Source organism: Nycticebus coucang, chromosome 2 (genome assembly GCF_027406575.1).
Source record: "Nycticebus coucang isolate mNycCou1 chromosome 2, mNycCou1.pri, whole genome shotgun sequence".
Lineage (NCBI taxonomy): Eukaryota > Metazoa > Chordata > Mammalia > Primates > Lorisidae > Nycticebus > Nycticebus coucang.
Window position 1 is genome coordinate 86069634 of NC_069781.1, and position 16867 is coordinate 86086500.

The following is a 16867-nucleotide window of genomic DNA, read 5'->3' on the forward strand; positions in this document are numbered from 1 at the left end:
TTCTTAGCAAAGTATCTCAGGAATGGAAGAAAAAGTGTCCAATGTACTCAGCCCTACTATGAAGCTAAATTATAGCTTTCACATGAAGGCTGTAACCCAAGTATAGCACAAGACTATGAGGAAAGGGCCAAGGAAGGGGAAGGGAGGGGGGAGACTAGGGTGGAGGGAGGGCAATGGGTGGGGCCACATCCACGGTGCATCTTAGAATGGGTACAGGCGAAACTTACTAAAGGAAGAATACAAATGTCTGCATACAATAACTAAGAAAATGCCATGAAGGCTACGTTGAATAGTTTGATGAGAATATTTCAGATTGTATATGAAACCAGCACATTGTACCCCTTGATTGCAAAATGTACACAGCTATGATTTAACAATAAAAAAGAAAAAAGAAAAAAAATGTCAAAAGTACTTGCTGTTGTGATTAGCAGAGTAGGGATTTACCACCTTCTTTTAGTGGCCTTTTTTAAGCAAAGTGCATGCATTCATTTGACCTCAAAATAAGATACCTGTGGTAAAGTTCCAACTAATCTTTAAAAATGAAATGCTAATAGTGGTACTCATTAGCACTGAATAATCCTTTCCTCTTTTTTGTTTTTAGTAATTTCTACTGTGAGCATTTACTACATTTTAAAGCAAAAAAAAAGATAAATTTTAGATTTTAAATAACAATATAAAAATCCACCCATCTAAAAAAAATAAATTAAAAATCCTTTTATTCTCTCTTTCCCCAAATCTCCTTTTTCAGTTTCAATTAGACAGCAGAATCGAAGAAAAATGTGTTTTGTTTTGTTTTTTGAGACAGAGGATCACTCTGTTGCCCAAGCTAGAGTGTCCTGGCCTCAGCCTAGCTTATATAAATATCCTCAACTTCAAACTCCTGGGTTCAAGCAATCCTCCTGCCTCAGCCTCCCTCACCCCACAGAGTAGCTGGGACTACAAGCACCTATCATAACACCTGGCTAACTTATTTTTTCTATTTTTAGTAGAAATGGTGCTTGCTCTTCTGATCTGCTCAAACTCCTGAGCTCAAGTAATCCCTTGGCCTTGACCTCCCAGAGTGCTAGGATTACAAGCATGAACCACGATGCCCAGCCAGAAAAAATGTTTTGAGGGAAGCAAAGTAGGTAAGAAAAATGTCTTAGCTGCCACAGGAAACCCAGTTACAGAGATGCTACCTCCACACCACTCCCAAACCAATCCACCTCTCTTCTGGTTTTTTCTTTTGTTCCTCCCTAACAAACCAACGCAAAAAAATGTTTTTCCAAACAACTTCACTTTCACTATACCTTCCAGTGTTGTCCGTAAATTAGGATATGTTTCTTGGCAATGTCCATTCTGTCCCAAGCCATTGCCAGATGTAATTGTTCTGATGCTGATAAATTTGTGCCTAGAGCAAAGGAAAGAAACAATCATACAATCAGTCAAAATACCTATGAAAAAAGCACAGAACAGTGCAAAATGTAAGGAGAGGGGTTGAGGAACAATGCAGCCCCATTCAGATACTCACCCCTCAGCAAAGCAGTTAGGATTGCTACATCAAGGTCTTGTTGCTCTTCAGAATCAGCATCAAATATAGTAATCTATAACAGTGGAAAAAAAGAGAACGCCATGCGTTTAGGGAACTATCAAAGAAAAGCTTTCACAAAGCACTCTCAGAATTCACACTTGAGCTAATGAACTGAGAAAAACATTCTTCATTTTGTAATGCCTAAGCAACATAAATTTTTAATTTTTTTACTTATAGAAGAGAAAAATTTTTAAATAGGATAACAAAGAATTGTAAACACTTAGGGGAAAATAACTAAAAATTCCACATTTACTAGAGGAAATGTTGATAAAAAAAAATGTCATTACAAAATTTACTAGATACAACAAAAGAACCTCAATGTTAATTCCTAATGAAGGGACAGCAAATGAGATCCTTCTGTTCATCTAGTCGTAGAAACTAAGACTTTTGCTTTTTAATGAGAAATCAGTCCTCAAGAGTTTGTTATAAAATAAGTGAGGCAATTTTAATGGACCCAATAAGCAAGTACAAGGGCCACTATTATGGTCTTCACGATGTCAAGTCAAACAAGGACTCTATATGTAGTCATAAAGTGTCACCTGCTATTAATGAACATATCTCAGTCTTTCCAACTTGAAATATATTTCACATAATAGAAAGAACTGTTTTGGCTTTTGTTTTTGTTTTGAAAGAGCTGGTTTAACAGAAAAAAAAAAAACAAGACTGGCAAGTCCTATTCCAGGTATGCCACTAACTAGCCAACCTTGAGTAAATATCTCAAAGCCACTAAATCTCAGTTTCCTCATCCACAAAATGAGAGGAACCGGCTGAATTATCTCCAGGGTCTCATCAAGGTTTGAAAACTATGCTTCTACTACATCGCATGTTGGTTCCTCTCACTGGACATGGTCTCTCTCATGTATGAATAAAGTCGACCCTCCATTGTACCAGAGCTGAGAGCCCAGTTCCTGCGATGTACAAACCCCCAGGGGCCTCCTCTTGCCCCTCTTAATCATGACACTGCTCCACTGGACAACTCAAAGAGGCAAACACAAGGGCAATCTCCTTAAGTTATGTCCCTTGCATAACTTATGACTGTGGAAATACAAAGTATAGTCAACTAAGACCTAGATGCCAACTCTGAGCTCCAGCTTCTGTTCTACCACGTGCTAACTGCATAACTGTACACAGGACTTAAATTCTCCAGCCTGCAGCTTCGTCATCTCCTAAACAGAAATAAACAACCACTGCCATGTTGAACTCACTCACAGGGCTATTTGGAGTGAAAAAATATATATTTGAAAGCACACTGCCCATTATAAACATGATTGTTATAATTATTATTAGGTCAGATAAAATCCCAAAGCAATTTTCACATACGTTTGGTCACGCTTTCTACAGCCTGAACTTTTTCAACTGTTTTTTTGAGGCTAGGTACTTAAATATTACCAAAATTCTTGCATTATTGGGTCCAGCCCTCAAATTCTGGAAATACCACTTTGAATCGTGGCATATCAACATATTTACTATAATTTTCAGCTTATACAAGTCAGTGATAAGAATTTTAAATACAGTAAGCTAAAACACTGAAAACTTTCCCTGAGTCTACATTAAGGTCATAATTTATGGTTTGTGACCTTGATCTTCTGTCCCAGAGTTTATTTCCATATTTTCCATTGTCTAATACCTTCCTAATGGTCTACAGAATTCACGCAGGATGCAGGGATGCAGTACCCTAAGCCAGCAGATGTGTTCACTGACAACACAGAGCTGTTCCCTTACACTCTGCAAATAATTATCTGTAACTTTCGCTGAATTTGATAATTTTCTGCAACACTGCTATACTATCCAAGTGCTTTTTCTCAGGTAGAGTCAGGAATTTGAAGTATGAACACTGTGGGTGGAATGAGAAGTAACAAGTCAAGTTTACTGAATTGAAAGATCAAATTTTCTAGTTATATATTCTCAAGGTCAATGTGAAAAAATTCCTTACTTTTTAAAATTGTGAAAATAAATGTCATAATTATAAATTAGCACTTCACAAATCGGTTGACTCAGCAACCCTTCATACTCACACAATCCCTGTGTACCATGCACTCCATTAGAATTTGGAAGAGGTGCTTAGACTGTTTAAGACTAAAGTTGAAAGTGCTCTGAATCATACAGATGATCTCCTCCTTCACCGGAGGATGCAGCATCCTGGGAGAGAAATAAATGTCTGTGACTTGATGCAATGCAGAGAAGAACAAGCCAGCAACATCAGTACAAGAAAATCCATCTGTCCCACACAACTGTATCTGTGGACAGATCTCCCAAGACAGCTATGAGCAGGAATCAGCTGGAAGCAGGGGTCGCAGGAGAAGACTGAAGTTGAAAGTGAGAGTTGGTTGATCTGCCATAACCCTGAAAGAATCAAGAGTTCTTGACCTGATAGATTTCCGTAAGGCTGTGAAATTATGGGCATCATATTCATTATGTTCTCCAAAGACTCTGAAACCCCCAAAGGTTGAAGAACTACTCTTCCAGAGTGACTTCAGGAAAGGGAATGGTGTGAACTGGTTGGGAGAAGGGAAAAGTAGAGAGCTAAAGGATTAACAGGGAGAGAAATCGGAAGGAAAGAGACTCCAGAGTGCTGTTAGAGCATGAGCAGGGAATAAATGTATACAAAATAAATTAGTGGGGTCAGTGTTTTAGTTCTGGGGCGTGTATTTTACACGGTAGAAATATCTTGCTTTTGAAACTGAAATATTCACACTGGAGACAGGGATGGCTAGAGAAAAAGAAAACTATCTTCTTACTAGAAAAGAGGAAAGAATTAAAGCCTGAAATATGCACAACATATGCTATGTAATGCTGGAATACTGATTTCCCCAATTCCTTCCATTTTTTAACAATGACAAATGAATCTGAAGAGGACCTGAGGCCAATACTAGTCTCCTCCTTTACTGTGGGGTCCTGTCGGCTGTCACGGCCAATTGTTCAAGCACCTCCTCCCTCACTGCCCCTGGAAATGCCTTGTTCTGAAACTCCATGGCTCAAGCTTCCCTGTCAAAGGCAGGCTATTCTATAGCTAAGAAAATGGCAACTCTCCTGGGTGGGGGGCATTTTGGTGTTATCAACAAACTCAAAGTCACCGAAAAATGAATTCTAGCTTCGACCTCTGCTCCAAGAACATCAGCGCATATAAAGGCCCAGTTTGAAGAACTAAAACAGAGGAACAGATTTTCCTTTTCCAGAGTTTCAGAAAGGAAGAGTCAATAACTCACCCTTCATCTAAGTGTTTGTGAGTGAAGGCCAGGAGATCCGCAGCTCTGCCCGTGCCTTCCAACACCACCACAGAGTCCTTGTCCCTGACAGTCTCCCATACGGAGAGGATGACATTGGGACCTCCTTCCATCACCAGCCTCACCACCGGCACGCCTTGTCCTGAGCCTGTTTCAGACCACAAACAATACTACACTGTTACAAAAAAATCCCTACCTCAGCTTGTCAGCCCCTGTGGTTTCCAGACACAAGTGTCCTAGTTGCTACATATATCCATTCCTTGCACTGACCTCTCCTTCTTGTTTTACCCAGGCTTGCCAAGAGCAAGATCAAGCCAGAAGTTTGGATTTCAAATAACATGTGGCAGGAATATGGTGAGGGCATTTTCAACCTTTTGCCAAGTAAGAAGATAGCTAAAAACTTTCATTAATTTTTGAAAAAATAAGTAGTCCTCAAGAAATTTTAACCATTCATTGTACGAAATTACAAAAGAACCTAATAGTAAACAGAACAATATAATATATCCTTGGATCAGAATTGGGCTGGAAAAGAAGAAAAAAAACTATTATTTTAAGATAGAGAAAAAATATTTTTAATGAAAATTAATTAATTAATTTAATATTAAAAAAGGAATCCAAATGATCTCCAAAAATGATCAATCCTCACTAATTAAAACTTGTAGTGGTGTTTTTACGAACAAAATAAGTAACCTTCAAAGATTTTTACATTTATCTTTATTCCATTTTTCACAGTTTGAATTCTTCAGTCATAATTAGATATTAGTTTACCAAAGCAAGGAAGAAAAAAGAAAAGGAATGACTGAAAATTATTTTAAAAGCGATATTAAGCAAAAAATTATAGAATGTGAATAGTATTGGTGGCGCCTGTGGCTCAGTCCGTAAGGCGCCGGCCCCATATACCGAGGGTGGCAGGTTCAAACCCGGCCCCGGCCAAACTGCAACCAAAAAATAGCCAGGCGTTGTGGCAGGCGCCTGTAGTCCCAGCTTCTCGGGAGGCTGAGGCAAGAGAATCGCTTAAGCCCAGGAGTTGGAGGTTGCTGTGAGCTGTGTGACGCCACGGCACTCTACCGAGGGCCATAAAGTGAGACTCTGTCTCTACAAAAAAAAAAAAAAGAATGTGAATAGTATCTTATTTTTAAAATCATAGATATGAATTTTATATGTATGCACACACATAGGTATATTTATAACATGTTATAGAAATGACCAGAAAACTCTGGAAGGATACAAATCAAACTACGAACAGTGGAGAAGGGAAGGGAAGGTTTGGGGAAATGCTGAAAAGGGACTGTTTATTTTATACATTTTTTTGTTTCATTTATGTTTTTACACCACACATTTAAATTACATTTAAATCACTATTTTTAATTTTATTTTTCAAAAGAAGATAAACTGGCAAGCAATACACTCACTGGCGCCCATAGCACAGCAGTTACAGCACCAGCCACATGCACCAAGGCTGGTGGGTTCCAGCCTGGCCCAGGCCAGCTAACCAACAATGACAAATGTAACAAAAAAAATAGCCAGGCGTTATGGTAGGCACCTGTAGTCCCAGCTACTCAGGAGGCTGAGACAAGAGAATTGCTTAAGCCCAAGAGTTTGAGGTTGCTGTGACTGTGAGGCCATGGCACTCTACCCAGGAAGACATAGTAAGACTCTGTCTCAAGAAAAAAAAAAGAAGATAAATTGGCAAGCAATTTACTCACTGCTAATCGAGAGAGGACTTTACTCAGGGTCCCTATGTTCTCAGGGCCCCACTCTGGCCTTTCCCCAGCCATGCCCCTCCCCTCACAGTGAGGCGTCTACAGGGCCAAGGTTCACGGCAAGCCTGTGCATGTTCTCCTACTTACCAGAGTACCCAAGACCCCAAAGTCCATGCTTCTGGGGTGCTCTGCAGCTGTCTCAGGCGTGTCCTCCCCCAGGACATACTTGCCAGAGCAAGAGTCAGCTTTGTAGGGTAGATGAGAGGTAGACAGAGTTCTGACATACAGGCTTGAGGGTCTAGGGGACCACATTGTGTGCAGCCCCCTGACATTGCTGGGTTGAGCCAAAAGTAGAAAGAGAAGCAGAAAGCAGGCCACAGGCCAGAGCCAAGGTTTAAACTCTGCCCACCACCACATTTTGGCTCGGTACTTCTAAAAATCCAAGAATTCCCAATTTAAATCTGGCTATCTGTGTCAAAATAAAAGGCTAGAACATATTCTATATGTTTAAATATAGTTTGTAAGCTTGATTTAAAGCATTTAAATATTTAGACATATTATATTTGGGGTTAAATGTGTCTTTTTGTTTCAGACACTCCAATGTGAGAGGTGGGTCTATTAGCAGGCATGCCCAATATCAGGAAATACTCCAGGCCAGGAGCCGTGGCTCACACCTGTAATGCTAGCACTCTGGGAGCCCATGGTGGGTAGATTTCTTGAGCTCAGGAGTTCAAGACCATGCTGAACAAGAGCAAGATCCTGTCTCTTACTATAAATAGAAAAACTAGGCTCAGTGCCTGTGGTTCAAGCAGCTAAGGTGCCAGCCACGTATACCTGAGCTAGCGGGTTCAGATCCAGCCCCCAGGCCCAGCAAACAACAATGATGGCTGCAACCAAAAAATACCCGGGTATTGTGGCAAGCACCTGTAGTCCCAGCTATTCGGGAGGCTTAGGCAGGAGAATTGCTTGAGCCCAGGAGTTGGAGATTGCTGTGAGCTGTTATGCCACAGCACTCTACCCAGGGCGACAGCTTGAGTCTCTGTCTCAAAATAAATAAATAAATAAATAAAATAAAAATAAAAAGATTAGCCAGGCTTTGTGGTGGGCACCTGTAGTTCCAGCTACTTAGGAGGCTGAGGCGAAAGGATCATTTGAGCCCAGAAGTTTGAAGTTGTTGCAAGCTATGATGGCATAGCACTCTACTGGAGGGTAACAGAGACCCTGTCTCAAAAATATATATATATTCCATTTAGTCTATTTAATTTCTTTGATGTTCCATTTCTTTTCCTTTTCCATATACCTTCATCTCCACATTATTTTCTCCATCATACTAAAAAGCAAATATAAAATATGCCAACTAATAGATGCAGAGTTTCTCTAATAATAATCTTATAAAAGCTAAGTGAAGCAAGGGAAATGGTAAAATAAAATACCAAAGTATTAGAAAAAAATGTAGATGAATAATTCATTAATTTTGGAATACAAAAAACTTTTAGAAGAGAATTTCTTATATTCTCATCTAAGAAAATACTATATAGCTATTGAAAATGTGCTAAATTGGCTCAGCACCCATAGCACAGTGGTTACGGCACTGGCCACATGCACTAAGGCTGGTGGGTTCAAACCTGGCCCGGGCCTGCTAACCAACAATGACAACTGCAACAAAAAAATAGCTGGGCGTTGTGGCCGGCACCTGTAGTCCCAACTACTTGGGAGGCTTAGGCAAGACAATCGCTTCAGCCCAAGAGCTTGAGGTTGCTCGGAGCTGTGACACCACGGCACTCTACTGAGGGCAACATAGTGAGCCTCTGTCTCAAAAAAAAAAAAAAAAGGAAAGACAATGTGCTAAATTATACTTATTGACATGGAAATACATTCATGTTTAGCGGGAAGAAAAGAACTCAAAAGAAGCACAGCTGAGCATGGTGATTCCCAGCACTTTGGGAAGCCAACATAGGAGGATGGCTTGAAGCCAGGACTTCGAGGCTGCTTTTTTCTAGCTGTGGATTCCCATATATTAACATAATCTCTCTGAATGCTCTAAGGCAGGGGCCAACTTGGGCCTCTATACTCTACACAGAGCGCCCTGCTCCTCAGCAGGCCCCAACCAGATGTATTGGCCGAGCCTCTCTGGTACTCACGGCTGTGAATTTTCTGCAGAGAGAGGTACTTCTCCAGATTCCTTCTGAGCTTCATTTCATTTCCATACTTTCCCACAGTGCCGTCATCAGAGAGGATGAAGTGTGAGTGCATGCTGTTGAGTGTGGTGAGCTTGCTGAGGGGATTACCCAGCGTCTGGTACAGAAACACCACCTGAAAGACAGCAAGGACAAGACAACGTTCAAGATCCTTCCCTAGGCTTGACTGCTCCAAAGGCCTGTGTTTATCAGTAACAGAGTTCCTGGTTGAAATTAAAAAGCATTACTTGCTATTTAGAGCAGTGTTTCTCAAACTATCTTTGGTGAAGAAACATTTTTTTTAATTGCCCATTTTTTACAGAAACAGTATATGTTCCTATTATGAATAACTAAGGGTGTTGTTGAACTTGAGACTCACAAAACAAGTTCAACAACACCACCCCTACATACCATGTTCAACAAGATCAGCCCACTCTCCATGTGACTGGGTGTCAGAGCATGGTCACATTGCTAACACCTGTTCTTAATATTTATTTTCCATTTCTAGGCTCACTTTATTTCAGGTCATTAAAAACCAGTTCAGGGGCAAATGACATTTCATTCAATACAACACATCAAAACTTTTATCATATTTATGGACATTTTCTTAAGCTATTCCTAGTTTCATGTGCTTGAAGAGTCAAGAGCACAATATGTAGAATCAGAGAGCCCAAGTTTAAGTCCAAGCCCTTCTACTTACTAATTTTAACACTGAGTAATTCCCTCCTCCTCTCTCAGGCTTAATTTTCCTCACATATAAGGATACTAATGATGATAATTTCTAGTCAGAGTGTTGCTATGAGGCTTCAAATAAATAATGGGCATGACAAATTTTACAAACATTAGACTTTAAGAGTCACCTTTTAAAGTGACTTTTAACAGGGACTCATGCCCATAATCCCAACACTTTTGGAGGCTAAGGAGGGAGAAATGCTTAAAGCCAGGAGTTCAAGACCAGCCTGGGCAACATAGTGAGACGGCCTCTCCACAAAAAGAAAAATTAACCAGGCATGGTGGTGTGCTCCCGTAGTCACAGTTACTCGGAGGCTGAGGCAGAAGGACCCATTTGAGCCTAGGAGTTTGAGTTGCAAGAGCTATGACAACACCACTGCACTCCAGAATGGGTGACAGTAAGAACCTGTTTAAAAAAAAAAAAAAATCTCCTTATAATTCTAAAGCATGACACTGAGGTCAAAGACCAAAAAGAAAATGATTGTTAGATTTAATACATACCTTGTATGTATGAAAAAACAATCATAAATAATATAAAATAAAAACTGTGAGGAATGCTGAAGATTTACTTGACAAACAAAAAACATTGTTTGGTTGAATTATAATATAAAAGATCTTTCAAAGGTAAGCATAAAAACTCTGCTTGAAAAAAGCACAAAAACCATATGAAGAGATGTCGAACCTCTTCAACAATCAGGGAAATGTAAATAAGGACAATTAGGTATTATTTTATACTATCAGGATGGGAAAGTTTCAAAAAGCCAGAATACCCAGATCTAAATGGGCACCCACATGTACCCTGTTGGTAAGAGTGTGAACCGTTACCACCTTTCTGGAAGGCAGTGTATCACATGTTTACATGGGTATACAGACTAGCCTCAGCATTCTACTTTGACAATTATTTCTAGGAAAACAAGCAGGCTAGTACTGAAGATTTCTATATCTTATCACAATATTAGTATTATTATTTGTAAAAGTAAAAAACAGGAAGCCACCTAAATGGACAGTAAACAAGAAATAATTGGTTCAAGTACAGTGTAGGACAATACCATTGATGAAAAATCAAATGTACCCTTGGCCTCCCAATTGTGATCTCCTAATACTATGTCCCACTAAAATCAATAGCCATTTCTCAAAGAAGCAAAAACATGCAAAATGAACCTGAGATATTTTTTCATGCTAAAAAGCAAGGAAGTTATGAAAGATGATAGAATTACAAAAGTGCTTCACCAGCCAAAATGAGACAATGTGAGCATGATTATGGACAATAACTGTATTGATTAAGGGACCAAAACACACCAAATATGTTTAAATTCAGGAGTTAAGAAAAACACATCATTCACCTTTAATTATTTTGAGACTAGCAAATAAAGAGAAAGAATCAAGTCTTTCTATAAAAATGTACCATAAGGCCGACCAAGTGGTTGAGGAGAAAAGGTTTCTCTTTATAGAGTATTCAAGTATTTAAAGTGTTAAGTGTGCAGGGTTTTTAAGCTAAGAAGGAATGCTATAATTAAATAACCGCATTTTGAAACCCTATTGAAATAATGAATATAGGCAGTGACAAAAACACTATAAAAAGAGAGACGATCATGTTACAAAGGAAAGACACACTTCCTCCTATGACATAAACCTGTCCAAAAAGAATCCAAATCTGATAAAACTTCTAGAGCAAAACTAGCAATTTCCAGGAAAGACAGGAAACAGAAGAAACATGTTAATCCTACAATAAAGAATTAAATCTGGAATATCCAAACCATGGAAAACTTTTCAGGACAAATCACCCAGTTTCTTCAACAATAATTTTTTTTTTTAAGGGAGTGGCAGGCAAGATGGAGTTAAAATCTACACATTAAAAGTGACTTAAAAAAAGCAAGTCAAGAGAGACACATCAACCTATCACAATGTATAGAACATTTTGGATAATAAAATCAAACAATTAAAAAACTATGAGACAATGAAAAAAAAAACTTTTTTTTTGAGACATAGTCTCACTCTGTTGCCCAGGCTAGAGTTATGTTGCATCACCATAGCTCACACAGCAACTTCAAACTCCTGGTGATCCTCCTGCCTCAGCATCCTGAGTCACTGAGACTATGGGCACCTACCACAATGCCCAGTTAATTTTGCTATTTTTAGTAGAAAAAGGGTCTCAATCTTGGTTCCAGGGAAGTTTAAATATCCTGAGATCAAGTGATTCTCCCACCTCAGCCTCCCAGAGTGCTAGGATTACAGGCGTGAGCCTTCACACCCAGCCAAGACAATGAAAAATTAAAAGGACTGGATAGTTAATGATACTCAGGAATTACTGTTAATTTTTTAGGTATTATAAATGCATTACAGTTTAATTTTTTAATTGTCCATATATTTTGGAAACAACCACTAAAATGTTCACAGATGAAATTATTTGATGTCTCGAATTTACTTCAAAATAAGGGAGGGAGTTAATTGGAAATGGAAAAGGGAAGAGAGGAAATAAAATTGGCTATGAGTTGGTAACTGTTGAAGCTGGGACATAGTACATAGGAAGGAATTCATTATTCTAATCTCCCTACTGTTTAGTATGCTTGAAATTTTCCAAAATAGGGACCTCTCCCCTGCCCCCAACAGGTCTCTCCTGGGAATTGAAGGGAAAGAAGGCTTTGGATTTAAATGTCCAAAAGTGTCGGTAGAGACACACAGATAAACTATCGTTTAGCTCAGCGATCCTGCCCATCCCACCTTCCTTTTGCTTTCTCTGAAACTCATACCTCTTGAAATGGAAGGAGTGGTGACCACACACATACCCCACATTCTCCACACAGCCATTCTTTTTAAGTACGTGCCTTAGATGGGGGTTGGAGCAAGATGGCGGCCGAGTAACAGCTTCCCTGCAACTGGGCATGGTTTGTCTGGGGAGATAAGACTCCAGGCATCTCTGGCTGGTGGGATCTGCCTATAATCATCCCTTTGATTATACAGGGAGTCAGCAAGGGACTTCTGGACCCCAAGAGGAGGACAAAAACAGTGGAAAACTGGCAAGCGGTTGCGTGTGTTCCATCGACCTAATCCCGACAGCAACCATAAGTACAAGCAGCAGTGAGACTGCAAACCAGAAAGGCCTTACCTGTGAACTGTTTCAGTGTTTTTGGACTTGGCACTCAGTTGAACTGCCTTGGGGAGAGCTTGAGCAGGAGTGCAGAGAACTTTGGGCATTGTCTAGGGCCCCAGACTGAGCCGCTGAGACAGACAGAGCTAATAGCATTCAGCTGTGGGGCACAGGGAGCCACTGTGAGAGAACTGCACTGGCAAGCTCTGCCCTCAGGGTCGCAGAGCAAGGAACTGGTGGGAGCTAGTAACCTAGTGACTGAGAAGCCTAAAGGCGGAGACTGAGCTGCCTTACAGCCTTAACCCTCAGGGGCAGAGTGAGACCGGTTTTGGCACACTGGAGCCTCGGGCTGTTGCCCTGGGTAGAGTGTCATGCCATCACAGTTCATAGTAACTCCTGGGCTTGGCACCGCCCGGACCTCCATAAGAGCTGCACTCACTGTGCCTTTGCATGCCCTGACCAAGAACTACGGAGAACGCACGACCCCACGTCCTTCCTCCTGTACCGTACCTGCCTCCACACCGGCGCGCTCGTCCGGCCAGGGACACTGGTAGCTTGTGCCCTCCAGAGCCCTCCCTACCTCTGCGCAGAGCCCTTCTCCTGGCCAGAGACTGCTGGAAACTTGGGCTCCCTGTGCCAAACTCATTGGGCGCCTGGCACTCCCAGAACCATGCACACCACCTCCCACCCTGTTCCTGGATCTGGGTGTGTCACACTCCAGAACTGCTTCCACAAGCATAACTCCCTAGGTGGGGCAGCCGCAGAGGAACTACACCAGGTCACTCGCTGCTAAGATCCAGCAACAATAGAGTGATCCCGCTGGGGTCTAATCTTGGAGAGACACCTCTCCAACTCTGAGGACGGCCAGAGGCAACGGTGAAAAACAATCATGAGGCAAAATTAACAGTAAAACTCTGGCAATATGAATAACCAGAGTAGATCAACTCCCCCAAGAATCAATGGGGCAGACACAGCACAAGATCCCATACACAAACAAATAGCTGAGATGTCAGAAATCAGATTCAGAATCTGGATAGCCAATAAAATCGAATTAGAATTCCAAGCAGTAAACCAAAAGATATCTCAAGAATTCAACGAATTCAAAAACCAAATGACCAAAGATATTGACACATTGAGACAAGAAGTTGCAGCCCTCAAAGATGTGAGAAACACAGTAGAATCCCTTAGCCACAGAACGGAGCAAGCAGAAGAAAGGATTTCTGACATTGAAGAAAAAGCTTTCGAACACTCCCAAACTCTCAAAGAGGAAGACAAATAGAGAGCAAAAACAGATCACTCTCTCAGAGAACTCTGGAACAATTCAAAGAAAACCAATATTCGTTTATACAGATCCCTGAAAGCGACAAAGTGACTTCACAAGACACAGAGTCTCTTCTCCATGAGATTATGAAGGAGAACTTTCCAGACATGCCAAGAGATTATCAAATTCAGATAGCAGACAGTTTCAAAACTCCAGCATGACTCAAACCAAATAAGACATCCCCCAGACACATCATAATCAATTTCACTAAAGTTAACATGAAGGAGAAAATTCTAAAGCAGCCAGACGAAAGAAAACCATCACCTACAAGGGTAAGAATATTAGAATAACTGCAGATCTCTGGGCTGAAACCTTTCAACCTAGAAGAGGATGGTCATCGACTTTTATTCCCCTCATACAAAATGACTTTCAACCCAGGATCCTGTACCCAGCGAAACTGAGTTTCATTTATGATGGAGAAATTAAATACTTCAATGAAATTCACATGTTGAAGAAATTTGCCATAACTAAACCAGTTCTCCAGGATGTTATCAGACCTATGCTCCTTAAAGACCAGCATAATTCTCTACCACAAAAGTAAACCCACCCAGAAAATTCTGATCGAATTCCAACTTCCACAGTCGCAAAAGGATTAAAAATGTCCACCACACTCTTGAAAGGTTTATCAATATTCTCAATTAATGTGAATGGTTTAAATTGTCCTCTAAAGAGGCACAGGTTGGCTGACTGGATACAAAAACTGAAGCCAGATATCTGCTGCACACAAGAATCGCATCTTACATTAAAAGACAAATATAGACTCAAGGTGAAGGGATGGTCATCTATACTCCAGGCAAATGGAAAGCAGAAAAAAGCAAGTGTTGCTATCCTACTCACAGATGCAATAGGCTTAAAACCAACCAAAATAAGGAAAAATAAGCATGGACACTTCATATTTGTTAAAGGTAATACTCAATATGAAGAGATCTCAATTATAAATATCTATGCACCCAACCAGAAGGCACCTCAATTTATAAGAGAAACTCTAACAGACATGAGCAACTTGATCTCCTCCAGTTCCATAGTAGTTGGAGATTTTAACACCCCTTTAGCAGTGCTGGATAGATCCTCCAAAAAGAAGCTAGGCAAAGAAATTTTAGATTTAAACTTAACCATTCAACATCTGAACTTAACAGACATCTACAAAACATTTCATCCCAACAAAACTGAATACACATTCTTCTCATCAGCCCACAGAACATACTCCGAAATTGACCACATCCTAGGTCACAAATCTAACCTCAGCAAATTTTTAACAATAGAAATTATTCCTTGCATCTTCTCAGACTATCATGGACTAAAAGTTGAACTCAATAACAACAGGAACCTGAATACCCATACAAAAACTTGGAACCTAAACAACCTTATACGGAAGGATAGATGGGTTATAGATGAGATTAAGAAGGAAATCACCAAATCTGTGGAACAAAACAACAATGAAGACACGAATTATCAGAACCTCTGGGATACTGCAAAGGCAGTCCTGAGAGGGAAATTTATAGCACTGCAAGACTTCCTCAAGAAAACCAAAAGAGAGGAAGTTAATAACTTAATGGGACATCTCAAGCAACTGAAGAAGGAAGAACACTCCAACCCCAAAATCAGCAAAAGAAAAAAAATAACAAAAATCAGAGCAGAATTAAATGAAATTGAAAACAAAAGAATTATAAAACAGATCAATAAATCAAAATGTTGGTTATTTGGAAAGGTCAATAAAATAGATAAACCTTTGGCCAACCTAACCAGGAAAAAAAGAGTAAAATCTCTAATTTCATCAATCAGAAATGGTAATGATGAAATAACAACAGACCCCTCAGAAATTCAAAAAATCCTTAACGAATACTACAAGAAACTCTACTCTCAGAAATATGAAAATCTGAAGGAAATCGACCAATACCTGGAAGTACGCCACCTACCAAGACTTAGCCAGAATGAAGTGGAAATGTTGAACAGGCCTATATCAAGTTCTGAAATTGCCCATCAACTATACAAAATCTCCCTAAAAAGAAAAGCCCAGGACCAGATGGATTTACGTCACAATTCTACCAAACCTTTAAAGAAGAACTAGTACCTGAAGCTCCATTATCATACTTTAAAGATGTTGAAAAAATAATACTTCGTTTTATATGGAATCAGAAAAAAACTCAAGTAGCAAAACATTACTCAGCAATAAAAGCAAAGCAGGAGGAATCACGCTACCAGACCTGAGACTGTACTATAAATCGATAGTGATCAAAACACCATGGTAGTGGCACAAAAACAGAGAAGTGGATGTCTGGAACAGAACAGAGAACCAAGAGTTGAATCCAGCTATTACCGTTATTTAATCTTTGACAAGCCAATTAAAAACATTCAATGGGGAAAAGACTCCCTATTTAACAAATGGTGCTGGGTGAACTGGCTGGCAACCTGTAGAAGATTGAAACTGGACTCACACCTTTCACCATTAACTAAGATAGACTCTCAACGGATAAAATATTTAAACTTAAGACATGAAACTATAAAAATACTTGAAGAAAGTGCAGGGAAAACTCTTGAGGGAATTGGCCTGGGTGAATATTTTATGAGGAGGACTCCCCAGGCAATTGAAGCAGAATCAAAAATACACTACTGGGACCTGATCAAACTAAAAAGCTTCTGCACAGCCAAGAACATAGTAAGTAAAGCAAGCAGACAGCCCTCAGAATGGGAGAGAATATTTGCAGGTTATACCTCCGATAAAGGTCTAATAACCAGAATCCACAGAGAACACAAATGTATTAGCAAGAATAGAACAAGTGATCCCATCTCAGGGTGGGCAAGGGACTTGAAGAGAAACTTCTCTAAAAAAGACAGATGCACGATCTACAAACACATGAAAAAAAGCTCATCATTCTTAATCACCAGAGAAATGCAAATCAAAACTACTTTGAGATATCACCTAACCCCAGTAAGAATAGCCCACATAACAAAATCCCCAAACCAGAGATGCTGGCATGGTTGTGGAGAAAAGGGCACACTCCTACACTGCTGGTGGGAACGCACACTAATACGTTCCTTCTGGAAGGATGTT

General features: G+C 40.1%; 1 protein-coding gene across 1 annotated transcript in view; it reads right to left on the minus strand.

The window, feature by feature from the left end:
- TRPM6 (transient receptor potential cation channel subfamily M member 6) overlaps positions 1-16867 on the minus strand; it is a 200706-nt gene that overhangs the window by 127787 nt on the left and 56052 nt on the right. The window contains exons 7-11 of the mRNA XM_053575241.1: positions 8639-8810; positions 4777-4942; positions 3586-3709; positions 1511-1583; positions 1290-1390 (exon numbers count right to left, since the gene is read on the minus strand). Coding sequence (XP_053431216.1) covers positions 1290-1390; positions 1511-1583; positions 3586-3709; positions 4777-4942; positions 8639-8810 — 636 coding nt within the window. The remainder of the gene's footprint in view (positions 1-1289; positions 1391-1510; positions 1584-3585; positions 3710-4776; positions 4943-8638; positions 8811-16867) is intronic.